Source organism: Labeo rohita, unplaced genomic scaffold (assembly GCF_022985175.1).
Source record: "Labeo rohita strain BAU-BD-2019 unplaced genomic scaffold, IGBB_LRoh.1.0 scaffold_66, whole genome shotgun sequence".
In the NCBI taxonomy this organism is placed as follows: domain Eukaryota; kingdom Metazoa; phylum Chordata; class Actinopteri; order Cypriniformes; family Cyprinidae; genus Labeo; species Labeo rohita.
This window is the reverse complement of record NW_026129590.1, coordinates 120,483-148,029: the sequence shown is the minus strand read 5'-3', so window position 1 is coordinate 148,029 and position 27,547 is coordinate 120,483. Positions and strand designations below refer to the sequence as shown.

The 27,547-nt window shown below is 41.4% G+C and overlaps 1 protein-coding gene across 2 annotated transcripts; it reads left to right on the top strand.

Moving 5' to 3' along the window:
• Window positions 1-10,202: 10,202 nt before the first annotated feature.
• On the top strand, window positions 10,203-23,665 carry LOC127161512 (E3 ubiquitin-protein ligase TRIM7). 2 transcript variants are annotated; one of them, XM_051104264.1, is made up of 11 exons: window positions 10,203-10,259; window positions 10,363-10,535; window positions 11,964-12,582; window positions 13,370-13,465; window positions 15,749-15,982; window positions 20,050-20,215; window positions 21,405-21,476; window positions 21,578-21,598; window positions 22,820-22,846; window positions 23,022-23,197; window positions 23,306-23,665. In XM_051104264.1, the coding sequence occupies exons 3-11, from the start codon at window positions 11,983-11,985 to the stop codon at window positions 23,663-23,665; spliced, it is 1,752 nt and encodes a 583-aa protein (XP_050960221.1). In that variant the 5' UTR covers window positions 10,203-10,259; window positions 10,363-10,535; window positions 11,964-11,982. The 2 variants fall into 2 exon arrangements, with proteins under 2 accessions (XP_050960221.1, XP_050960222.1); XM_051104265.1 differs by lacking the exon at window positions 10,203-10,259 and having other exon boundaries at window positions 10,312-10,535.
• The last annotated feature ends 3,882 nt before the right edge of the window (window positions 23,666-27,547 follow it).

The following is a 27,547-nucleotide window of genomic DNA, read 5'->3' as shown; positions in this document are numbered from 1 at the left end:
GACCATGGTTCATTTGTGGTTACCATGGTTTTTTTGTTTTGTTTTGGTTTGGTTTTGTGATGTTATTTTCCATAAATGCGACAGGACTGCTGTAATACTGTGAGATGGCAGTGACTGTTTGCAGTTGTGGTGGGCCTATTTGGGAGAAAATCTAGGGCCGGTTTTTTACTCCCAGTCCGTCCCTGGTCCCACGTAGGACTTTAATACAAAAACGCACACAATGAATGGTGACTGTAAAAAGCAAAAGCCGAATCCCAGACGTTTTGGACCTTTATTTAAAAATCCTGGCTGGACGCATTTTTTAGGTCCAAAAAGGGGACATGTCCGGGGAGAAGAGGACATATGGTCATTCCCTCAGCACCCTTTTAAAACCTCCCAGTTTTCCGCCATGCTTTTACACAAAACGAAACTACTCTGCGTGCTGTGCGGTCTAGAGACTGTTATTTAAACTTTGCTTTATGCTGGACAGTATTTATTACCGCGAGTTGCTCAAATCGTGGTAATCGAATATGGTTTTAATGATAATTAAAATATGAAACGGTAATACTAACCGTGGGGAATTTTATCATGATTTATCGTCAGACCGGTTATCGTTCCATCCCTAGTTCCAAGATATGTCAGTATTACTTGCAATTTTCTCACTGATGACCCAAATGCTGAGTTCTATCGTAACACTATCATAGAGTTTACCCATAACTTTGCGATGAAAGCAATGATGCCCCTGCTGCCTCTAACAATGGTTAGTATGTCAAACCCAGATACCACTTTTACAATGCGTGCCTTAAGCTGCATCTACCCTTGTTGCTAGTGACAGTGCCACCAAAACCATTGCTAGTACTAGTGGACAAGCGATGGAGGAAGTACTCCATGCACAGTTACTAAAGGATGAGCCAACACCTACTTCAGGTGAAAGACTTGAATACCCAAATATAGCAGATTATCCAATACGTGACAGTTGCACAGTCGGCTCATCGAATGAACAGATCACAGAGAGTGACCACCGAACAAGTTGATGTTCTTTCATCAGAAAATTACTTTGAACTCGAACTTGAATTCACAAACTCACAAAAATTGTCCAAGGAAAACCCTAGCAGTAGAACTAGCAATCCTGCAGTCATTGTGTCACCCCATCCAGCACCTACCATGGACATGATTGATCCTCCCAGCATGCAAAAAGTAGTTCGTTGAACACATTGTCCGAACAAATGACACAGCTCCATCACACCATGCTTCTTTCCATCTCAAGTCCTTCTCTGGAAAAATTCCTAGACCATTTAATGAACCAGACTTTGGCACATGGCGCACGAGCGTCAGCCTTCTGTTGACAGGTCCTTCTATTTCTGACTTGCATCGGACAAGATAAATTCTAGACAGTCTGCTTCTCCCAGTTGCAGATAATGTTAAACATGTCTCTCCCAACAGCCTACCTTTCGTATATCTGAAGTTGTTGGAGTCAGTATATGGCTCTCTAGAAGATGGAGATGAGTTGTTAGCCAAGCTCACGAACACTCTCCAAAACCATGGTGAAAACCCTTCAGCTTACCTGCGCACATTGCAAGTTCTCTTCAGCACAGCCATCTGATGAAGATGGTCATCTTGCAGGCAGCTGAATTAATGCTCCTGATACCACTAAAGTTGCACAGAAAAGACGCACGCTGAGGGAACAGCAAGCCGCGTGGGAATCCCACCACACTGCAGCTATAAGAACTTTAAACTATGGACTGTAGGGCGGCGTGCAAAGACTGGACAAGGAAAGAAGTACCCTAAGAAACCTAGACACTCGTTTGACCGAAAGATGCATCCCTTTACCGAGGGGGTTAGTGGGACTGAAGTGCACTGCCCAAATTACTGTTGCTGCCTTCTGGACAGGGGGTCCCAGGCCACCACAATTACCTGGTCATTTTACGAAGAACACTTGTCAGATTGTTCTCTTAAGTCGCTGGATAACTTACAGCAAACGGAACGGGCAAATGGGCAGACAGCGCCTTATGTCGGATACATAGAACTGACCCTAATATTCCCCAGAGAGTTCCTTGGAAAAGAAGCAGAACCTGCAGGATGTACAGTGGTCCTTCAAGGACATGCTCTGGTTAACTGCCCACATCTGGACAAATGGGTAGTTTTAGAGTCACCAACCTCGCGTTCAAACACCATTCGGCCTTTTGTTAACTTGCTAATAAAGGTCTATCTGGCTTCAAAACCTCTTCAGAGCAATTTATTTTGAACAAGGAAACTTCTACAACAATAGTTTGCTGGTTGCCAGCTGTTTGCATACCTTACCTTCCAAGACACATCTCCAGTTACCCACTGTGCTAGTGAATGAAATTTAGACCGATATTACCATCCTTCCCAGAACTATAATTGCTGAAATGCATGCAGTTCAACATGTGATGAACAGTGAATGAATAAATCTCAAATTCGACTTTGGGGATTCTCCCTTAACATCTGAATGGATAAAACAGATAACCGATCAGTTGAATTCCATACCAAAGTCTTTGCATTGCACAACTTCGATTATGGACATGCTGACAAGGTCAACCATCATATAAAGTGATGAGGCTCCTTTTAAACACAGGCCTCGACCCATCCACCCTCAACACGTGGAAACATTTACAGGAATTAGCTGCCTTTGCTTCCCAAATAGTGGCCGCATGAAAAAGGACAACTCTGTACATCTGTCTAATGATTTCAGACAGCTCAATTCACAAACCATCAGGGATGCATATTCCCTGCCGATTCTGGATTCTGGAGGTCTTTTCGGTGATTACGGGTTCAAAATGGTTCTCTGCCCCTGACTTAAAATCTGGATATTATCAGATTTAGATGGAGGAAGCTGACAAGTTTAAGACTGCCTTTGTGGTGGGGTTCTGGGAGTTGGATAGGATGCCCCAGGGGCTCTTCAATGCCCCAAGCTAAAACTGTCACCTGCAAGTTTTTCTAGAACTCTGATACTTGGGTCATATTATATCTGAGAATGGAGTGGAGACAGATCCAGTGAAAATCGAGGCCTTCAAAATCTGGCCAAGACCTAGGAACCATAAGGAATTAAGATCTTTCCTTGGGTATTCTGGATACTATAGGAGGTTCATTCAGGATTTCTCAGAGATCATCAAACCCATTAACGCCCTCCCAGTAGGGTATCCACCACTTTACAAAGGTCGCAGACAAGGGAACAGTTAACAGTATCTCAAAATAAAAGAGCAGTTTGGGAAGAGGTGGGATAAGTCCTATCAACTAGCTTTTAACTTGATTGTTGAACAACTCACCTCTGCTCCCATTTTGGGATTTGCAGATCCAAAGCTTCTTTACATTCTGCATACAGACGCTAGTACCACCCTTGTATCAGAGACAAGAATGACAGATGCGGGTGATAGCATTTGCAAGTCGAGGATCGACAAAAAAAAGTGAAAACAGGTATCCACTCAAAGCTAGAATTTCTAGCTCTCAAATGGGCAATTATATCTAAGTTCAGCGATTACCTGTATGGAGCTGAATTTGTAGTTGTAACAGATAGAAACTCTCTAACTTACATACTGACATCTGTGAAGCTGGATGACGCCAATTATTGCTGGCTGTCAAGCCTTATCAATTCAAGCTCCAGTACAGGGCTGGAAGTCAGAAGCGTGACACTGATGGGCTTTTGGACAACCCTGTGTCCCAGAAAGTGAGGGAGAGGATAAAACAGCTTACTCCTCATCATCTAGATGAAACAGCAGCTGAAGATTCTGTTATTCTGCCAGAAGCCATAAAAGCCACCAAAGTTCCCTGATGACTGTGAGTTGTCGAACCCTTCCATTGCCCTTGTTGAGTCCTTGGCTCTACATGCAGATGTCCTAACTGATGAGTTAGAACAGGAAAATGAGCATGGACTCCCGCTTATTGCTTACCTGTCCACTAAGGAGTTGAGGAAGCAGCAGAGGATGGAGCCTGACTTCATCCAGTCATCATTGTTTGTTTGGAGTTAAATGAGAAGATTGTTTCTGTTAAATTAGTTCTGTTGTCATTAGTTTCTGTTAAATAAGATGCGATCTGGCACTGGAATCTGTTGTTTTTGAAATCATGCTGAATATTCGTTGCAATGTTATTAGTGACAGAACGTTCTGAATGCAGCTCGTGCGCAGTCTTCACACACGAGCGGTTCAATCTGTCGCTTGATGCTGCAGAGACTATCTATTTATTCCGGTTAAATCACAAAACAAAATACATACAAATGTGTCTCTCCCCTTGATATACGGTCACTGATTAACATGGGTTTTTTTTAACATATTTATTCATTGACATGAATTATCTCTGGGCTAATAATACATATTATTATTGACATGTAAGAATAAAACTATCACGTTAAAATTACTTCTATGTCAATACATTTACAACCCAAACACACACTCACTCCTGTCCCCCTATTAAAAAGACAGAGTCGCCGGAGTTGTCAAAACCTATGAATGAAAAAGTGCTGAGATATCCAGGCCTATCAGACCCTGTGTGTGAAGAAGCACAGCCGAGTGAACCCCACCTGCCCAAGATGTTCCAAATGACCAACCAGTCATGGAGGATGACCCAGGAGCCATTGGCCATAAATGTTCTAAAAGGCAGTGTGGACCCCCTAACAAATTCCAGTATCATAAATTAGGAAATCCCTTGACCCTGGTTATTCAGTCCTTATAACAAGGCTTGAGCTCTGCCATTACCACTTCATTGGAAGAACCCACACCCACCCTTAGGTGTGCCAGGTGGACGTGGACGAGGACGTGCCTGAATTCAAGGGGGGGAGCGTAACCTAGGTTACTAATGGCTAGTGGCAGAGACAGAATGAACAAATAATAACAGATCAAAGGTATGAAAAAAAAATGCTGCCAGAGTAAATATCTTACTGTAAACAAATTAATTATTTACATAAAAATATATGAATGTAAAATATTGAAGATTTTAAATGCATCCAATAGGGTTATGTCTTACTTTGCAAAGCATCCCATGAATTCACGTTTTGAATGATGTCATTAAGGCTCTCGCTATCGTGGCACTTTTGCAATGCAGTGCGTTCGAGATCTTTCTTTTCTCTGTGAGCTTTAGGCCCCGTCCGTAGTGTAGTTCTGTTGATGTTCAGCTGCTGAATGTGGTCTGCTCTTGATGTGAATCGAATGAAGTGTGAACCATTCCTGGATTGTGGACTGTCTCAACTCTCTTCTTTGTTCTATATTGGACTGGTGAGCTGCCCACTAAGTGGATCCTTTGAACTTCCAGTTTCGGGAGGACACAGAAGCTGAACTTATTTGTCTTTAAATGGCAGGAGTAGAAATTTCACATCACTCCTCCTATTTCGGCATAGACCCCTGGAGGGTCGTTATCCAATTAAACAATTAAGTACGTTGCTCTTGACTGCATACGCTGAGAGAAAGCGAAAGTAAACTGAACAGTATAGTATATATAGTGCAGTGCCTTATATGTCCAGTAGGCAGCAGGTCAAAAACACACAGACATGCATCAGCACAAGATGCATTATCTAAGAAATGAATGGCCTACTGGGGTCGTGGACATAGATATAAAATATGTATAGATGCCCCATTCAACCGCTCCAAGCACGTAGTTGCGTCTGCCATTTTGGAACGGTGAACTTGACGTCATTCACCATACTATAGGTTCGCAGACCAACAGCTGTGCGGGATTGTGGCATTTCGAATATTAAGTGATTACTAAGGTGAATGACGTCAAGTTGACCAATACAATATGGCGGACGGCTCATAGAAACGGTTGCTAATGAGGCATCTACGTATATATATCTATGGGTTGAGGAGTGGTGTCTCCTCATCCTTGCCAGGTCAAGAAAATATGATCATATTACCCCAGTTTTACAGTCTCTACACTGGCTTAACTGGTCTTCTGTCACTTACAGTCACAAGAACTTTTGGTAGTACCTAGGATAGCAAAGTCCACTAAAAGAGGCAGAGCATTTTCACATTTGGCTCCCAAACTCTGGAAGAGCCTTCCTGATAATAGTCGAGGTTTAGACATGCTCTCTCTGTTTAAATCTAGTTTGAAAACACATCTCTTTAGCCGTGTATTCACATAATGTAACTAATAACTTTGTGCTCCAGTTATATCTGATCAAATACACATTATCATTCTTTGTTTGAAATGTTCTGAACAGCAACTATGCTGCTATTATTCTATGTATGCTTCTCTGTTTGTGCCATGGGATGGGCATCTCGAGGTAACTAGAAATTACAGAAGCTTCAGTCTGGACCAAGCCTCTTATGATGACTTGAGATGACCCAACATCTGAGGAGGGACGATGCCTACCCTTCCGAGGACCTCACGGCACCAACCCTGAACCAACATACAAAACCACTAAATTATCCTTACATCACTATAAGTTTGATCACGACATATATCCTGTTTGAATACATGTCATTAACTAACAGCATGAGCCTGTTGTGAAAGAACAGGGTTAGAAATCACATCGGCATTGGCGATCACACCACACTGACACAATTTTACAGCATGCTAGAATTCTGCAGCGACCGTTTCCAGACTATCCTTCTCCATCATAACAGTTAATGGGAATACAGTGGCAACAGTTTTATTTTTGTTTTCTCTCTGCTGCGGTTTTACTTCAGCATTTGATTTGAATCAGACATGTCATCTGTTTCTTAAACTTTCACCTCTGTGAGCACAGATTTTCAGCACAGGCTAACACAGGTGGAATAATGCAGAGCTGTGTTTGAATCACACACATGATTATTCGTCACGATCGGACAAAAAAACTTTACCTCCTGCCAGATTGTTTTCAAGCATAAAATCTAGTCCATCCACAGGACGCAAACCTCTACTTTCACTAAATGCAGAACTAGGTCTGAGTTTAGTTGGAAAGAATTATAGCTCTACTCCTCAAACTAGCGCATCCCATCCAGTGTAAGCTTCAGCTCAGTGAGGCAGTGCCTTTATCCCACAAAATCAACATCTGCTGTTTAATCTCATCAACCCAAACAGAAACAGGTGTGGTAACACTTTACAATACGGGTGCACAAATACGCATTAATTCATGCTTAACTAATGCAGAGATACTCATGAGTTAATACTTAACTCATGAAGAACTAAACCATTTATTAATGATTACTGCATCAGCAACAAATGAACATTCTATATGATTCATAGATTAAGTAATCAATAAATTGTTATTAGTTAAATGTGTCATAATGTATTAATTCCCTAATACCTCATTTTATTAACTAACAGTGTAAATTCATGTGTTAATTACCACAATGGGTTGAAGTCATGCATTTCATCTTCCAGTTGTCTGCTTTAATTAATCATTAGCTAATGATTTGCAAAGATATCATTATGTTATGACTTTAACTAATTGTTAAGTAATATGTCATTGTGGTTGTGGATTCAGTATTAGTTAATAGTTCTGTGCCTCATAATGATACATTTGCAAATCATTAGCTAATGATTAATTAAAGCAGACAACTGGAAGTTGAAGTACATAGCTTTGACCACTGCGGTAATTAACATGAATTTATATCCTTAGTTAATAAAATAAGTTATTAGGGAATTAATACATTATGACACATTTAACTAATAACAATTTATTGATTACTTAATCAATGAATCATGTAGAATGTTCATTAGTTGTTGATGTAGTAATATCATTAATAAATGGTTTAGTTCTTCATAAAATATAAATTAATTTGTAATTATTTGTGCATTAATTAAGCATGAATTAATGCATATTTGTGCACATGCATTGTAAAGTGTTACCACAGTTGTGTTTGTGAGGAATGCTAAATCTGCCAACTCTGGTTTTGGTAACCACTGTGTGTGCGACTTTTTTTATTCTGGCCACGCTGTTTTGTCTCCATGCTTTGATCAGGATCATGGCAATAGAAGGAAAAAACACTTCTCTGCACTGTATACAATGCCTTTTGAGACTGTTTTTGAATGTGTTTCTGGTTTATGCGTTTACACAGTTTTACCAGGCATCATCTTCATGTTTAGTTTTTGACATGTCAAACCACTGCCTCCGATGTTCAAAAATGTTCAAAAGTTGTGCCTTTTGATGCGGCGTACCACTTTTCTAACACTTCACCACTTCTCTTATCCCTGGCTTATCCCTCACTATAGCCTTGAAACCCGTGCTGAAGCATCTGCTAGCTGACTAGATGAGACACCGCTTTGCTGTATTCTAGAAAGCACACGTATCTCACGCTATGTACTGAAGATTCCTCTATTCTGTTATCAAAAACAGACAGATCTTAAATTTTCTTGTCCCTAATGTCTTAGCAGTCTGTACTACCATTTTGGCACATTGGAGGGTTTTTCTTTTGAAGTATAATAAGTGGCTCAATTTTGGGATTTTTTTTTTTTTTTTGCCATTAAGTATGCAATTCTGAGTTTGATCATTAGTTGTCAGAGAGCTTCTGTAAAGCTTACTTACCTGTTAGCAGCTGCCTGAATCGTACAGGGATTGTTAGATTTATGAATTCTTATCAGTGTGATGATTGTGCTTCACTAGCAATTATCGCTTAAAGTTGGAATTAATGTACACAAACAGTGTAGATCCTGACAATTCCAAGCGGTTTTTCAGTCCCTGCAGAAGAAAAACATCCCCACAGCAAGACGTTGCCACCATCATGCTTCATTGTGGCGATGGTGCTCTCAGAGCGATGGCCAAAATGTTTGAGTCTCATGTGACCAGAGAAGCTTTTTTCATGTGTTTTCATGTGTTGTACTTCATACAGGTTTCATATATATGGTTGTTGTTTCTTCTCTGCACACAGTAACCGGTCATGTATAATAGCGTCACTTATGCCTCCAAAAGAAATACCCACAATAATGTACATTTCATATTTCTATATTATACAAGTACAAGTAGAGGAACCAAGATCAAATGGTTTCATTTTTATTCGTTTCATTACGTAGGCTACGTTATGTAATCATTGTGACGGCAGTTTGAGACAGCAGCGTGTGTTGTGTCTGGTTAGGACAGGTGCAGCCACTTTTCAGACACGAGAAGCGCGTTCGGCGTGGAATGCGAGTATTGCCGTGGTAACCAACAACAATACCTGCTTGTGACAATGACTAAAAATATCCCAGTCATGAGGCTGTCACTGAAAAATCAGCCGGACCTGTGTAAAGACTCGCACTCCTCCTCCATCTTTCTACAAAAGCACTACTCGGACACTCCACTGCATTTATGGTTGAAATGTGTGTAAATTTATCATTTAATCTGCCTTATTTTCAGGTTCATTAGGGGCTAACACCATATGCAGATAGCGACTGCAGAAGGGTTTCAGTAAATCTGCTGGACTACTTGAGTATCTTTTTTGGCTGCTGTGTGATTAGATGGAACATCAGTGATATTAGCAACATTTACACTTCGCTTGACTGCACTTTTTAATAAATACATGTACTTTTTACTCCAAATGACCTTTTAGTTTGCTCGGTTCACTCGGCGGCCAAGACTATCTGAATGGTAAAACCCTGAAATCTCGACAGTAAAATCCAGCAACACAATCTGACATGAACTGTCTCATAAATGTTGTTTCTTATGCTCAAATAGATAAGTGCAGAGACTAAATGTGCGTCTCAAGACACCGACTGTATCCGTGAAGACTGGAGCTTCTAATGGCCGCTGCAGCAATGCGGGGACGTTACTAATTGGCGATTGGCCCTTTTATTTAGAAGGTGGGACTTGCGTTGCACTTCCTCTCTGAATATATATCTACATTTACACTACTCAAACAGACCTTCCTACTGCACTGGAGAAAGAAACAGGTGGCAGATGTAATTCTTTCATGTGGAGAACTCTGCTCATGTTTTGCATAGTAACAACTGTTCAGCTACTGTGCTTAATAATAGTTCACAATGTTGTTTCACATTGAATAAATATTTTTAATGAGGATAGATACTGATGTGTTTATCTAGCTGTTGGTCTCATGAACATCCTCCATGTTTGTAGTCCCGTACGTTTAGAGCCCCCGTCGTAAAGAGCTTCTCTGAGGCTTGATTTATTGAGAAGTTCAATTTCAATTTTTGTTTTATATGTTATTATATGTTTTCCTCACAAATCAACTCTTTTTTTTTGAGCCTCCAATCTAAAGACTAGTCTAGTTAAGTACTCTTAAAATCAGATTCTCTAAGCCTCAAGTGTTGTTGGATGTGCGGTTTGCAAGTTTTCTTTACACGTCTGATGGAAGGCAATCAAAAATCCCTGCTCAGAAACCATCTTTGGATCTGCGAATCTAGCCGTGCTCCAAAAGGTAATTTTCCTTCCCTGACACACTTCTGTTCCTCTCACATATTTTCTCTCTGTCTGATACGCACTAGCCTAGCCTGTCAGACTTACTCAACTACTTTTGGCAGCCGTGGCCAATCCCTGCGTGTGTTAAAGGAAAACACGTTCAACTGGACAGGTTCACACAGCCAGACGTCATGAACAGAGAGACCTGCACTGGCAAGATAAAAAGATTCACTGCACACAAATAAAAGAAGAGGCATAATTCAACACTCAACAAAACATCAGAAACAAATCAGGGGTAAGTCAGCTATATGAGCTGTGAATGATATGTGAATATTCTCACTGTGCTGCTGGGGATCTGTCCTATTAATAAAGTCCGCTTTGCATTCAGTATAGAAAGAAATTAATTTTCTGTTTTTGAAAGACTGGTGTTACTTACTAGACTTTATAACCATGAATTCAAAATTTATATCACAGTTCTCAACGAAATCCATTTCATTGTTAAAGTATCGATTTATTAAGCATCTAATATGAGTATTCAGGTTCAAGAGTTTTCTTATTACGTACAGTTGGACCGTAAAGACCGGCTGTTCGTGCGGCTCCGTGCAGTCACAGCGTTGGGTTGAAGTCTTCACTTCGTCAGATCCGTCGACTTCCAGCACTGCACTCTTAAATGACACGCTGACTGTACTTATAAAGAAAGTCATGCAAGTGTCTATAGATAATTAATTAATTAGTTCATTAAAAAAAAAAAAACACCTCTAATGCTCTAACAAACTGGACCATCGAGGATGCAGAACTTATTGCAACACGTTAGATGACATTAGATGCAGTTTACGTGCTGTGTGTTGGAGCAGTCTTTAGCCTCCTCAGAGAAGAAACTCAACCAGATGTTGTTAAACCTGATTTTCAGCATTTTACAGAATATTTGTGCACATGACCTTTGCTCTGAGACACGTCTGCACATCTAATGCCGCGTGATTGTGCATTTCATAACCAGGCGCCTCCCTGTGAAAAGACTAGCTTACACTTCGGCGTTCTGCGTATCAGATGAGTTTGTTGTTGAATGTGTTTGTTTGTGAAGTAACTGTTACTGCAGATGTCTGTCATAAATGTGCACACAAATGCATATGCCTACTGAAAATTAACCATGGTTTTACTACAAAAAAGCACATGCTTACTATAGTTAAATCATGGTATCCACAAATTAACCATGGTCTTGCTACACCAACCATAGTTTAATCATGGTATTTGTAGTAAAACTATGGTCATACAAATGGTAATCAGTGCACCAAAAAAAAAATGGTTACTACACTTTTACTATAATAAAACATGTTTTCAAGCTCATTCACAACAGTGTTGTTTCTCTCGATCTGGTTCATCTACATTACAAAAACCAGGAAAAATGACACACTCTAAATAGTAAATAGTAAACAGTAGTAACCACAGCTTGGTTTGCGCTGTAAGACTGTAAAGGAGACCTCTGTAAAAACGGTGAAAAGATGGGCAGTGTTTACTTATTGAAATCAGATTTTTTCAAAAATAAGAAAGAAAAAAATAATAACAATTAAATGAATACATACATACATACATACAAAGTAATGATTTCAGTTTACATCAGATTTATTGGTTGATCCAGTGTTTTAATGTCAATTACAGTTAAATTACACAACAACTAGCCCATTGGTTGATCATTTGTCAATTGTATATTTGTTATGTTTTCTAGGCTGTCAAAGAAGCACAGGATGGCTCAGGCAGACAGCGATCTTTCCTCTGAGCAGGAGCTCACCTGCTCCATCTGTCTGGACCTCTTCAGCGAACCCGTCTCCATGCCGTGCGGCCACAACTTCTGCCAAGCCTGCATCGGTGGCTACTGGGCTTCTACCTCGGTTTGCACCTGCCCACTGTGCAAACGGGTATTTGAAGAACGTCCTGAGCTGAGCATAAACCGTGTGATTGCACATATCGCCCAGAAATATAAAGAGATGTACTATGGCGGGCCTCAACCGAAGCCGAGGCAAAAAGCGGCTTCGCCAGCTGATGCCGAGCAGATTCTGTGTGACGTTTGCAGTGGCAAGAAACAGAAAGCTGTCAGTTCCTGCCTGACGTGCACCGCGTCATACTGTGAGATTCACGTACTGCCACATCGGCAGACGTCCTTCTACGCTTCCCATCGACTGCTGGATCCTCACGAGGCCCTGCGGGGCCGAACCTGCCAGGAGCATCACCGACTGCTGGAGGTTTACTGCCGTACGGATCAAAAGTGTATTTGCGCGATCTGTGTGCTGGGAGAACACCGCACACACACCACTGTCTCAGTGCAGACAGAACGTGCTAGCAAACAGGTAACCGTCTCTGGTTTGTTAGAATAACGCTAATGTGGAAATACGTTTCCGCCGCAGCTCAAAACTACAATGACAAGAGAGGACAGGTCATCCAAAAGTCATTTTTTACTCAGCCTCCAGTAATTCCAAACCCGTATGAGTTTCTTTCCTCTGTTAAATGGAATTATGTTTAATTTTCTATTTGAATACAAAAAGATATGAATATATAAAAGAATACTATTCAAGTCTATGGCTGCTGTCAGTTGTTTGGTTACCAACGTTCTTCAAAATATCTTCCTTTGTCTTCAATAAAAGGACGACTTCATTTAAAGAACTTCATTTTATTATTTCCAGTCTATAGTTTGGAGCAGAGCACTAAAGGGGCCAAAAACACATTGTACTTCTTGTTGTTTTTCTTCTAGCAAAGCATCACTGTTATTATCTCATATTCCTCGTCTGGCCGAAACTTCGGCGCTTTAGTCATCCCACACCGTTGAGCTTTGATCCTGTATAAGAAATCAAGCATCTTGATACTTGCATCTTAATCTTTTGACTCTTGTGACGGCCATGTAATATTTAAGTAGCACCCAACCATAAAGAGAATCCTAACAGCCATATAGAAAAATGACCCAGCTGTATCTCAACACCCTTTGGGGCCTTTTAGGGCCACAGCCATATTTCAACAGCAGAACATCACAGAGACATGGGGCGGACTTGTTATAATATATGACTGATATTTAGTCTTTCACAAAAGACTGAGGGAAGAGAGACTTTAGATCTAAGAAACTTTTTTTTTCTGACCTCATAGAGACTCCTGGGAAAAACAGAATTGGACCTTCAGACATGTATTGACAAAAGAAACGCCCAGCTGACTGAGCTGAAGAGCAAACTACACGCCTTGCAGGTATTTTAAAACTCTAGTCAGGCTGTGCTGTAATCGCATAGTTTGCAGCATGAAAGCTATGGATAGCTTTATGATTTACAGTGAAAAATAGTAAAAAGTTTGGTCCCACTTTATATTAGGTGGCCTTAATTACTATGTACTTACATAACAAAATAAGTACAATGCACTTATTGTGTTCATATTGTATTGCAAAACACTTTTGCTGCTATTGAGGTGGAACGCAGAACCTGATTTTACCAAGTGTGACATGTTCCTGGATCAGCATCTTTGTTGACCCTGGAACAACACTGTGATTAACCAATCAGATTTGAAAAAACAGTTTATAGTTTTTGTGAAGTTTAGGCTTACAATCAGTGTTTGGTGCTTGTACATCAGTGTCATTCATCTCTCATTTGGTTTAGGTGTAGGGATGTGGTCAAGATGAAATTTTTGGATTAAAATGTTGTTCCAGGGTCAACAAAATATGCTGACCCAGGAACACATCTGACTCAGCAAAATCAGGACGTGCGAGGTGGAACACGGGTAAGGTGAGGGACAGGTTTGGTGGTATGGGTAGGTTTAAGGGTGAGTTAAGGTATAAGGGATGAGTCAGCAGTGTAATTATAAATGTATTTACAGAAATGAATTACAGACGTAATTACATGCAGGTATTTTTTTAAATATTAGTACAATGTAAAAACATGTATGTACACAATAAGTGCATTGTATCAAATGATGAATTTCAGTGTAAGTACAGAGTAGTTAAGGCCACCTAAAATAAAGTGGGATCAAAAGTTTCATTTACAGTGATGTTTAATCACTGGTCTCCACATATTTCAAAAACTTTGCTAAAAAAGCATTCTTATAATAGACGTAAATATTTTGAACTGTCCATTTGAATAGGTTGTTTGCACATGACGTCATTGCTGTGGCGCGAAATGCAGCTGGAGGGCAGGAAGTGATATTTCTCCATAGGAATCACTAGCAGAAACTCAAAAATGCCTATGTTTTGTGCTGTTTATGGATGCTCAGATCGGTCAAACCGAGAAACCACAAAATATCTTTTATCATGTATGAAAATTTGCTGTCCATAAGGGCGGAAAGGCAAGAAATTGACTGAAAAGCGCAGGAAAAAGTGGCTTGTAAACCTCCGTCTGTGGTCAGGAGGAGAGTCGGATAATGCTCGTGTGTGCAAATGGTTAAGAAAAGATATAATAACATGTTAAGATATTAATGAAGAAATATATAAATATATGAGTGAGAATTCACTTAATGCTAAACGCCACACGTAGACACAATGTAAGCTACAGTATTTGTAGCTCCGAGAGCGTCATTGATTATAACGGAACATTGTGAGATTGCAATAAATTGAAGTGAGTCACAACTTTTTAGTGACTATATGGAAGCGCTATTTGCTCGCTTTCTATGATCAGTTCGGAATTTGAATAAAAGTTTGGCTTTACGTGCTGCTAACAGGACCAACAGACACAAAACCCTGCACATGCAGCGAACTTTCAGGAGTGACAGGAATGAACGGATGAGATGGAGGAAAGTCTGTACTGTACAAAAGAAACGTATAACCAGAAAATCACAACATATGTTGGATGTGATCCTTGTGTTATGAAGAGGAGTGACTTTTCAACTAAACTGAAATAGCTGCCTCAGTTGCCATTTCAGACCATTGGTCCTGTTAGCAGCATGTAAAGTGAAACTTTTTTCAAATTCTGAATTGATTATAGCCTAGAAAGCGAGCAAATAGCGCTTTCATATAGTCACTAAAAAGCTGTGACTCACTTCAATTTATCGCAATCTCACAAGGTTCAATTGTAATCAGCTGCAAATATAAGATCTTATTTGCACTGTATGTACGTGTGGCATTTAGCATTGAGTGAATTCTCACTGTCTCACCCTGTATCTATTTATATATTTCTTAATATCTTAATATTATTCATCTTTTCTTAACCATTCGCACACACAAGCATTATCTGACTCTCCTCCTGACCGCAGACGCAGGTTTACAAGCCACTTTTCCCAATTTTTTTCAGTCAATTTCTTGTCTTTTCCTCCTTATGCAACAGCAGATATTCATACACGATATGAAATAAAACATCTCGATTTGACCGATTTCCATAAACAACTGAAAACATAGACATTTTGAGATTCTGCTATTGATTCCTATAGAGAAAAATCACTTCCTGCCCTCCAGCTGCATTTTGCGTGTCCTCGGAATCACGTGATTCCAAACAAGCTATGGTGCTCATGATGTTTGCAGTACAGGTTTGTCACGTACGATCTCTTTGGCAGAGCTACTCTCAGGCTGAGCTGTCCGAGGTGGAGCAGCTCCTGTCCGACGTCACACACTCAGTCGATCGCATTCGCAGCGAGCTGGTGGGTGGGATTGAGGAGAAGAGAGAGGCTGTGATTGGACGAGGACAAAGCATTGTCACCCAGCTTCAGACAAAGTTAACACAGCTGCAAGAGCGCAGAGGTCGACTGGAGGCACAGGCTATTTCAGATGACCATATTGGCTTCCTTCAGGTACAAAGATGCAGTCTTTTAACAGACATTACCATTTCTCTATTTCTGTGCAAATGCGTGTGTGTGTGCGCGTAATCTCTACTGTTGTTATTTTTTTTTAACCCCATTCATTGCTTCATTCTTTTATTGCAACCCATTTTCACTCCCAAGGCATCAAAAACTGAATTATGGTCTCAGTAGTGATGTGCTGGGCACTAGATGTCACTACATTCACAAACTAGGAACTCCATCACAAATGCTTGTTTTACGTATCTCTTATCACTATAATTTCTTCTGGTTAAAATGTCTCCACAAATGTTGTTTATGTGTAGAATAAAAAAAAACTGTAAAATTAAAAGGACATACTAACCCCTAACCCCACCCGTACCCTAAATCTAACCTCAAAGAACAACAGATAAAACTACAGGGGAATTCACCCAGGAGAGGCTGTCGAGAGGAGCGAAAGATCAGAGAGCCGAGGTGGGCCAGTAAGACACAACCAGTGAGACTCGCTCTCCGTCCTCCATGATCTTGTACAATGTCTGTCCAATCAGGACCATTGGGGGGAAATGCATATTTGTGTACCCAGTCCCCAGGGTCAGCTGTGTGAGGGCAGTGGGAGGATTGCTGGGAAGCGAACAGATCTATCTGTGCTTTGGCAAATTAACTCCAAATCAGCTGGACTTCCTGGGACACTCCACAGAGCGTCACATGTCGTGTCAGTGACTTCAGCTGCTGCTGACTCCAAAGGAGGAGACGATGGGGCAGATGTGGATGCCGTGTACCCCAGGGGCCTGTACAATTGTTTCAATAGTACAAGTTCTGCCAGCAAATGTGCTGTCGTGGCGAGTCCGACTTCATACCGAAAAAAGAGATGCTCTGTACCGGGGAGAGCTTGCTCTTTTCCTAGCTGACCTGAAGGCACAACTGACTGAGATGCTAAAGCACCAGGTGTGCACACAACAGATGTTGAGACTGTGCTAGAATTAGCCAGTCATCAAGACAGTTGAGAATGTGAATGGCCACTTCCCTTAGTGGGGCAAGGGCAGCCTCTGCACCTTTTGTGAAGACGCGAGGTGACGGGGCAGGGACCTTGTAAAGACATGCTCTGTGCACTGAAAATACACTGTCCTTCAGGTCAATTGCCACAAACAAACAAATCTTCACGTTGAACACAGGTCAAAATGTGCTTCTGCATCAGCAGTTGAAACGGGAGCTTGCGCAGGGCTCAATCTAAGACTGGCCATAACCCACCACATCTCAGCTGGAGGGACAGGCTCTATCACATCCTCTACCAGAAGATCTGGCATTACCCACTCCTCCCAACAGAGAATGTTTTACACATAAGTTTATGTAAGAATGAAAAATCATACCTTCCCAGGCCCTCCGCCGAGGAACAAAGTGGTGCCCATACTATCTGCAGGGTTGGGCTGGGTTGCTTGTCTCAGGAACGATTTAAAACCTGTCTGAGGCTTTTTGTGCAGGGCTGGCGGGCATGTGGCATCACCTTCCAGAATAGGTGGCACAAAAGGTGTCCTCCTATCTCTGCCTTCTGCTTCTTCTCTCCTGAGAACAGCAGGGCATGGTCCTCTACGGTGTTGCTGAATAGGTCCCCCTTGGGAGATGGGATTATCAACAGAGCGCACTTCCTCAGAATCTCTGCAAGGCTGAGCTATAGATGCCATTTCTGGACCACCAGCGCTGAGTCGGGACTAACCTCATGCATTTTTTTCAAAGCCTTGGCATGATCAACCTATAGGATGTCCAGCAGCGCTGTAAGTGCTGCAAGCAAACATCTGCTTGACCTGGGGAAAGACAGAGGGTAGTGAGGGCGGAAGAACCCACAAAGCGTGTTTTGCTGGTAAAAAGTGACTTCCATGACTTTGTGAGCTCCTTGAGCACCTCAAGGAAGAACAGTACTGGGATAGATTGTGGGTTTGAGCAGTGTCCCAAACCTAACCACAAACAATCGGGGCATGGTGGAAAGATCCACTCGAGCCCGAGGTTCACGGCAGCCCGGGCAAGTACAGCGACCACCTCAGTGTCAGACTCAGCCTGAGCAACCACACCTGAAGGTGGAGACCCAGGTAAGTCTTCAACATTAAAAGGTCATGATGCTTCGACTGACGGCTAATCCTCACCCCGAGCTGTTGCTAACAAGAAATTAGATTCACAGAAATTCTCACGGCCATGCTCTCGCAGTGATTGCATCTACCGTCCACAAAAGCTGCGTCAGCATGGGCCGGGCCCAAACAACTGTCGCAGTGATCGTGACCTCATCATCTGAGGGAGAGAGCACAGGCTACACCACATCCAGAAATTCACTGACTAAATGGCATCTTTAAAATGACATTTTTTTTGTCAGTGTGACTCTTCTAGAAGAAATTTCTTCTTAGTGGAGAAATCCTTTTGTTAGAGAGCGTTTTTCTTGCTCGTTGAAGCACCCAGGGGAATTCTCTCAATGGTGCGTGTGGGAGAGAGAACCGCTGAAATGCGCTCTGAAGGAATCCAACAAAGCTGCTGAGCGGAGGTGAAGGGATGAAGGGACTCCCAAGGGCAAATGTCAAGTCACCTTTATTTATATAGCGCTTTTAACACTACAGATTGTGTCAAAGCAGCTTTACAGTATTCAACAGGTAAATAGTGTGTCAATAATGCAAAAGGACAACAGTAAACACTTTTCAGTTAAAGTAGGTTCATCACTGAATTCAGTCATTGTCCAGCTCAGCTCAGTTCAAATAGTATCTGTGCAATGAAGTCGACGATATCACTGGGAAATAAGTGTCCCCAACTAAGCAAGCCAGAGGCAACAGCAGCAAGGAACCAAAACTCCATCGGTGACAGAAAAGAAAAACCAGGCTCAGTCCGGGCCAGATGAAGCCAGCAGTTTAATTCCAGGCTGCAGAAGATTCAGCCGGTTCCCGTGGTTTTGTCTAGGTGACGAGGTCTTGATGTCAAGGTGTCACAAAATCAGTGAGTGAGTGAGTTTACAGATTGGAAACAATATAGGGTTATAGGAACAAAAGGCCCGAGATATTTACTTTTGTTATCTAACATTTGAGATTGATATTAGGCATACTTATTTGAGTTTGAGCTCAACTAGCAGTCAGATATGTGTTTACAGAGTGTTGCTGAATGTGTAGAAGTAAACAGTGGCTGTTGGCTATATAGTAGGCTAAGTGTTGCAATGCAAGTAAAACAAAGCTCAGCAAGAGACAAGGAAAAACATGAGGGCATTATATAATGAAATAATATAAGACAGGAGACAGGAGACGTCTGAAACCACAAGTTTTAAAAGGATCAGACTACAATAAAGCACTTTTTATTTTAATTGGCAATTTGTACGTGTGTGTGGTGCAACTATTGAGCATGTGCTAAGTAAAGCTGCGTTCACACTAGCAGAGAGTCACTGCATGCGGTTGCTAGTGGGCGTTTTCACTACTGGTTGCCTGGACAGCGAATCAGGTTTCTTGCCGCTAAATACAAACATTTTGGAGGCAAAAGACTAAATATAATATAAATATAAATTACATCCGAACATACAAACAAAAACGAACGAGAAGCAGAGCCTACTTTTTTCCATTGCATACATTCATCTACGGCTGAGAGGAGAACGATCACACGAGCTCTACCGGTCTTCTTTTCTATTGGCTGTCGCTCCCGAAAGTCGCTAAAGTTGAGGGATTCTGAACTTTGTCGCGTCACACCCCATCCAGCTCTTTATTGAAATGAACGGGTTTGTGTCGCTTTGTCGCTGCATGTCGCTTGTAGTGTGAACGGGGCATCGCTGCAAATTGTATTCATTTTGCATCTAAATTGCTCCCTTCACACTACACACAAATGTTATAACAGTGAGTGACAGAAGCTAGACTTGTGCATAGGAAGATCTGCAGAAACCACAGATCATGGTTCCCTAATGAGCCTGAAGGGCAAAGGTTACCAGATGAACCAGATACCTGCTCAGTCTCATTACTACAATGTTTTTTCCATGCACCATGCAGCATAAGGCATACATACAGTGTTTTATCTTCATCATGTTCCAATCCACCAGATTGTTTTTGAATATGATGATCTTTTTATGATGACAGAGTTTTGAAGAAGCCAACAGTCCCTTGCAGGACTCGGATATGGATATGCATGAGGTGGATGAGCTGACTCTACGCTTCTCACTCGGGGACGTCAAAGCAGCGTTAGGAGAGATCCGTGAAAGACTGGACGACATACGCTTCGGAGAAGTGCATTACAGACACTCTGGTGAGAAACTGCCATGTGATAAATTCAGTTACACAACATTCGTTGCATTACACTGCATACAGTGCTAAGGAACACAATGACAAACACTGCTCCATCATTAATAAATAATTACACAAGAACAAATGAGTAACAACACTCTAGTAACTACGATTAACTAACAAGAAACTCTGGTTACAGATGAAGTACCACAATAAGTTGTACCACATTTGTTTGAATGCATTATTGAGAGCGACTGCGAATAAGTGTTGTACTTGTTTAAATCACGCTTTCACCTGAAAATATTCAGTATCTTGAAGGAATTCACTGAAAACTATAACTTTCTGCTCGTGTCCATTGCCGTCATCCTAGTCTTCACATTCTTTCTGATTTGAGTGATCCATCTCTATCAAGCTAGCTAAACAGGCTATGTTTAACACGTGAATTATTGCTAAATAGGCAGTTATATTATGGGTCGTTGTCATGAATTGTACTCGTGATGGAGCGACGCTGGAGCGAGTGAAAACCACGGCACTCTGACTTTTAAAATATCCGACGCTTTACTACACATTGTCACCCACCATAAGAAACTGCGGCTACCCTCTATGACGACAAACTACCCAGATATACAGATCAGCCTTTCTATTAAATGGACAAAAGCCAAAACCAGAAACAAACTCTGTTCTGGAGGCAACAAGTATACTGATATTACCATCCCATCTACCTGTACACAAATTTGCATCTTCACAGCTACTGGCCCCACCATCAATTCAACAGGAAAGATCCATAATTTGGGCGGTACAATGCCCTTTTCGCATCCCAAGCCACGGAACCACTCTCGTTTTTATAATCCCCAAAAGGGCTCTGATGGGTTCACAGCCTTAACATGACACCAGCCAACAGCAACGAGGCTCATGCCATCCTGCTACACTTACAATGACCTAACCCATTTAGAATACTGTTACAAAGAATTAGCAATTCCTTCTGAAGGACTCTACGTTTTAGAATGAAACGTTTTGCATTTTCACACACAAGGAGGCATGAAAGAATAGTAGTTATTGATTAGCTAATAGCCAACGAAATGCTATTACATACCTATGCTTTAATCAGAGTTTCTTGTAGCTCATAGTATTACTAGAATGTCCTGCGTAGTCATTCATTAATGATGGAATAGAATGTCACCCAGAACGCATGTGTGTGATTGCTACGACAGTGTCGACATTAGCGGAGAGCGAGAGTATGATGAGTGTTCGATCGATGAGGAGGAAGGATTGGTCACTGAAAGGTAAAGAAAAACACCTCAGACTCTTAGAAAATACACCTGTACTGTATCTAGTAGGAACAGTAATGATCTTTCTCTACAATCTTTCATTTCATGTTTTACAGATCTACGGAAATTAAAAATAGGTATGTATGCGTTTCAACAGTTTTCATTGTTTGTCTTTTAAAAGGAGCTCAAGTGCCAGATATTTACGTTAGATGTTGGATTTTGAGGATGGAAGAGTGTTAGGTCAAATGCAATCTTAAAAATAAAGGTGCTGTAAAAGGTTTTTCGAAGCGACGCCACAGAAGAACCATTTTTGAACCATTCGGTCAAAGTCTCTCTAGAGAACCATCTCTTTCTCGCCTTTTTATAATCTGAAGAACCTTCTTTCGCCACAAAGAACCTTTTGTGAAACAGAAGGGTTTTTCAGATGTTAAAGCTTCTTTACGGAACCGTTTAAACAGAAAAGGTTCTCCTATGGCATCGTGAAGCACCTTTACTTTTCAGAGTGTGCTTTGTCTTTTCATTACATGACTTGATGACGAAGAAATGCGTCAGATTAGAGAACGTGTGCATTTACCGCTCCGTTCATCTACACGCTTGAAGAGATATGGTCAAAACAGATTCGTAGGTCCTGTAGTCTTGTTGTCTACGGTCAGCTCTTTCCTGCAGTGATCATCAAAAGCACAGCAAAGGTCCTATGAGGGAACCAGAGGTGTGTCCCAATATTGTACTTTCCTATTTTTAAGTCTACTTCAAATGTCCTGATTATGCATGAAATATGCATTCGGCTGCCACGGCTTTACTTACGTTTACTAGACACGCACAGTATAAATGCATAGTTCAAGTCAAGTCACCTTTATTTACACAGCTCTTTATACAATACAGATCATCTTTACAGTGTCAAAAAGGAATAATGTTTCAATAATGCAAGTTCTCTCTGGCCCAAGTCAGATGTGGACTGGCATCAGAACATCCATCTGCTTGAAGATTGAATACATCACATGGTCATCACGCATAAAATAGTCCTTCAGCCTACTGATAGTTCTTGCAGGACTTGAAGTGGGTTATAGATGAAAGAAACGTCTCCAGTATCATAAAATGAAAAGAAATCTCAAGAGACCAATGGGCAGTCAGTGTAGGATACTGATAGACAATCATTAAAAATAAAGACAACGGCCTGAAATATAGTTGTTTTTCTACAGAAGGCTATTTTCTTCAATCAAAAGGTCAATATTTTGCATTGTCAAATTGTTTTACAATCCAAATGAAGTTCCAGTACTGATGAGCTCACACGTGTTGATTTTGCGTAACATCCATGATTTTGATCAGCCCTTTCATACAGAATATTTTCTGTCTTTTAGGCCACAAAAAGGTTAAAAACTATCTTGGTAAGTATTCTTGGGTCGTATTGCATTTCTTTATATTTCCTTCATGACCTAATTTCTATAATACACTGCAAATGATGTGTGTGCCAAACAAAGCCTCAGTTCTTTTTTTTAAACTGTGAAACTTCCGTATGACTCGCGAAATTCAAGAGCCGACGAAACGTCCACTTTATTTCAGAGGACGTGACGCTGAATCCAACGACGGCGTACCCGTTCCTCATCCTCTCAGAGGACCGCAAACAGCTGAAACGCGGCGAGAAGCTGCAGTTCTACAGGAACAGCTCGCAGCGCTTCGACGTGTGGTCCTGTGTGCTCGCCAAAGACGGCTACGAATCCGGAAGACACTACTGGGAGGTTGGATGCCTGAGACGCTAACGCACACAACAGCTCTGGATTTCTGTTTACGTAAGTCTGAAGAAGTTCTATCATTAGCACTAAATGTTGCAAACGTCACTCTTTCAGGTCAACGTCGGTGAAAATAAGGACTGGAAGCTGGGAGCGGTACGTGAATCGTCCCAGAGGAAGGGTCTGTTTGACATGACCCCTGCTGTCGGCTACTACGCGCTGTGGTGGAGCGGGAACCATTTACGCGCTCTGACCGCGCCGCCCCTCGCTAAGGTTAAAGTCACGGGTCACTTGCGGCGCGTAGGCATCTATCTGGACTGCGACGAGGGTCAGCTGGTCTTCTACAACGCCAAGACGGGATCGGAGGTGTATTCATTTACTGCAGCGTTCTCAGAGAAACTGTTCCCGCTGTTCGGCACGGGCGATAAAGACGTGCCGCTGGTGCTCATGTCCCCGTTTGTCAGTGTCCCAGAATGAGAACGGCTCAATCTCGAAGGAGACGAGCAAGGAGGAGGAAAAGGCTGATCGTCTTAGTAAAAAGCAAGGCACAAAATGAGTTCAGGACAATGGAAAGAGAATTGAATAATGCAGGACATGTGGTTTACCTGTAGGACAGGGTTTTTAGGGAATGCACAGACTACGAAGTGAAATTCCTCACACGCCACAGCGGATCTGCCGCGTATTTGGCGCAGGTGCGATGCCAGAGGCCGCGATTCAATTGTTCGGAGGTTTGGATCACCAAGACATTTTTGAAATCGAAGCGTATGTCAATAATGTAGCGTTTAACTGATCAAAAATACAATTCTTCTCTAAATTATTATTCTTGCCAAGCAGGTTTTCTAGGGCGTCACCAGCTGGAGGGGACACTGCATTTTAGCACAAATTCGCCACGCGTTAATTACATTTATGCAGCTGAATACATGTACTTTCAAATATTTTTAGAAAGTTATCATAAACACGTTCATCAAAAACTTTAATATTATGTGTTCAGTATGTATTGTAAAAAAGGAATTACGGCATCAGTGAAATAACGCAAGTGTTGGGTTACCATCACCCCCAAAAACGGATAAAGTGTTTCATTCACGTTTTAGTAATATACCATATGAAATCTTTTAAATAATCATACCATTATCCTAATCAAATGCATCAATCGCCATTTCAACTGTATTATACCCCATCAAAAAAAAAAAAAGAAAAAAGATTGAATCTCATTAAAGGCTTTTTTTTTGTTTACAGAATTATGGGGCAAGGTTTACTAAATTCACATTTGTGTACTGAAAAGGCATTATGTGATATTTTTGTTTACATTTAGTAATTCATTTAATTTACTTAGAGTCTTTATAAAAATTAACAATAATTTAATACTGAACTTTCATTGAAAAATCAGGCTACTGTTTCATTAATGCAAACTGAATAAAAATACTGTATTATTTCTTGTATGTATTGTATTTGTATTGTTTTGTTTTATTCATTTAACACATCGTGTGTTTAGAGACTGTCATCGTTACACACTAATATCATTTACAGAGGTGTTAGTGACTGGGCAGAAAGTGGTTTGCAGAGAGAAACAGTCAACCACAACTTTAAGAAAAGATCCCATCTAGGCTGTCAGAATGGGCGTAAGACTTCTGTGAGCCAGTGTCTTGAGAAAGAAAGCAAGCTGTAATTCTCTATGCCAGTACAAAAAGAGCTGAACATGCGACATTCCTCACGTCCTGCATTGAACAGTTCACACTAAACAGCAGTATTACGTGCAAGAGTAAAGAGAAGTCTTGGGATGCTAATGCAGAATCTTAAAGCAAAGTTACATCCTACACGGGCAAATAAGAAGGGTGGAACGTAAAGACTGCAAGGTAAACAGTTATTATGGATGCATGAATCAGAGTTCAAGGCTCTCGCGGGATGAGTTTGATTGTAAGTTCCATGAGAATAATCCAGCCCCGCTACAAGTGAAAATTCAATAATGAACAGAGAGTTTGAACAGTGCAAATGGAAACATTTGTAATACTATTCATTCGGACAGGTCTGTGGACTTAGGAAAAATATTTAATGGAGCGACGTGACCAAACTGGAACTTTTGGACCCACGAATCGGCATTACGTCCGGTGCAAACAAAGGCAAATCTTATGAACATCACCACCACAGTCATCCGTGGAGATTGAACCGTCCTGTTACGGGGCTGCATTGCTGGAGTTGAATCATTTTGTACATCAATGTTTATAGCCAATTTGATTTTGCTTTTTCACATTTTTTTATTAACTTTACATTCTTAGAAACATTCAAATGTGTAATAATAAACTTTCCATAATTGTTTTGGTTTTTGAATTGGTTTTAATAAAATCTGGTTCTCTGTAGAATAAAAACGTCATGCAGGTCGAGGGGGTTGAATCATTTTGATTGACAATACCAAGATTCAACAGGTTCAGTTCGTGAAACATCTCCTACCACAGAGTCCTGACCCAAACCACACTGAACGTCACTGAGATGTGCTGAAATCGACTTTACAGTGCCTGGCCAAAAAAATAAGAGTTTCACAAGAATTCAGGTGTTTGTGATTGCTGTGGAGAGTGAAGGTGGTGAATCAGTGACAGAACCCCCTCCACGACCTGCTCCTGAGGGCCGAGGGCGCTGACGTGCTGGACGATCAGGATGAGATTCATTGGAAGAGGTAACTGGATCTAAGATATCACCCCTAGAGACCCATGGTCGTTCCACCGGTCCATATCATTCCAACTCTACCAGATCTTCTAGACAGTGGTGACGGCGTCAGGAATCCATGCTCTCACAAATCACTTGTAGACGGCTCCATCGTCCAGGAGTGGTGGTGGTGATGGTGGGGTTCATCCCTGGGACCAGGCTCGGTGGAAGAGTCAGACACAGGACGGTGGCAAGATTGTAAAAATGAAAGTGAAGTAATGTGTTGGTGACGTAAGTTCAGAGGTGACGGGGTTGACTTAGCGGACAGTGAGAAAGGGCCAGTGTATCTTCTTGCCTGGGTTGATATTTTTGCGTTTCGGTCTGTCAGGCATCAGCATGACCATTCTGGGGCCATCCCAGACCCCATCGCTCTCCCGGAACCGACGGTCAACCGCTGGTTCCCTAGACCATGTGAACAGAGGAGGCTGGAAGCCAAGTACGCACTACAAGGGCACGAAGATCAAGAATGCTTTCCAGACCCTTGAGATTAATTGTGGTCCGTGATTGGAATTGATGTCTTCTGTGGGAATCCTCTGCCAAAATTTTGTGAGGCCAGAATGACAGAAAATGTGATTAAACATAAGTCCCTTGAGGGCAATTAGAGGACAGGCAGATTGGTAACTATGAAGACTGTGATTGTTGGTTGTCCAAGAAGGAAATAAAAGAGCACTTTTAGATGTAGGGTCTATTATAAGCCTTCACTTTGTATTTTTTTCTGTTTAATGAACACACACACACTATGCTCTTAATGTTGTACTTAATGTATCTGATGTTAAACGAACAGTGACATAATAAGGTAATTGTGGGATTGATCTCTTCGCTTACAGAAGTTTGTGACACACCCAAATCATCACTGCTGCATCGTTGCATTTTTCAAGTTGCCAAATAGGTCAACGGAGTCAATGTGGTGATTACTTCCATTTCTGCGCGGTGTCGGAGATGTTAGAATGCGTCTTATAAGATCGGTCACAAACATGGTTCCTGCTAATGTGTAGCGTCTTATTAACTCAATGTCACGCATTGTTTGCAACATACTTCTTCTCCCTCTTCATGTTTTGTCAGTTTTCTCCACTGCTAAAGAAATTCTTAAGTCTCTTAAAAGTCCTCGTCCGTACTAACAATTTTGGACCTTAAGATCTCTTTCAAGGGTTAAGATGCTTTTTGAATGCTTTTTTTTGTTTTTTACTAGGATCTTTACTTTGATTTTAGAAGGAAACGCCCACATTTCGAAGAATTTTCTTTGAATTTTGTCATGAATTTTCATGAATACGGGCCCAGGGGCGCAGAGGAACAGGACACAGCACATTAGGAACGTTCTTGAACGAACAGGAAAAAGCAGTTTAACATTTCTGGATCAAGGAAGGTATGAAAACTAAGGTGTAAATCGGGTGAAGAACAAGGCTCATCTGGCGTAATGTGGATTCAGAGTCTTGGCTGGTGAGGATACTCGAGGTTCTTTTGGACTTTCACGATAAATGAATGTTGGGCTCCCTCCAGCCGATGCCTCCGTTCCTCCAGGTCCAGTTTAACGTCTAGAAGCTCTCTGATTGTTTTCCCACTGGGGTGAGCTTTTTAGAGAAAAAGGCAGATTGATGAAGTTTTGTTGGTGTCCCAGACTGAGATCGAACAAAGAGTTTCATGAAGACTGGATGAATTAGGAGC

What these genes read in the sequence shown, in the direction of transcription:
- LOC127161512 (XM_051104264.1), top strand. Translation starts at nt 11,983, where the DNA reads ATGGCTCAGGCAGACAGCGATCTTTCCTCTGAGCAGGAGCTCACCTGC. An exon ending in ACCATATTGGCTTCCTTCAG is followed by an intron (nt 15,983 to 20,049) that starts GTACAAAGATGC and finishes TTATGATGACAG; the next exon opens with AGTTTTGAAGAAGCCAACAG. An exon ending in GAAGGATTGGTCACTGAAAG is followed by an intron (nt 21,477 to 21,577) that starts GTAAAGAAAAAC and finishes CATGTTTTACAG; the next exon opens with ATCTACGGAAATTAAAAATA.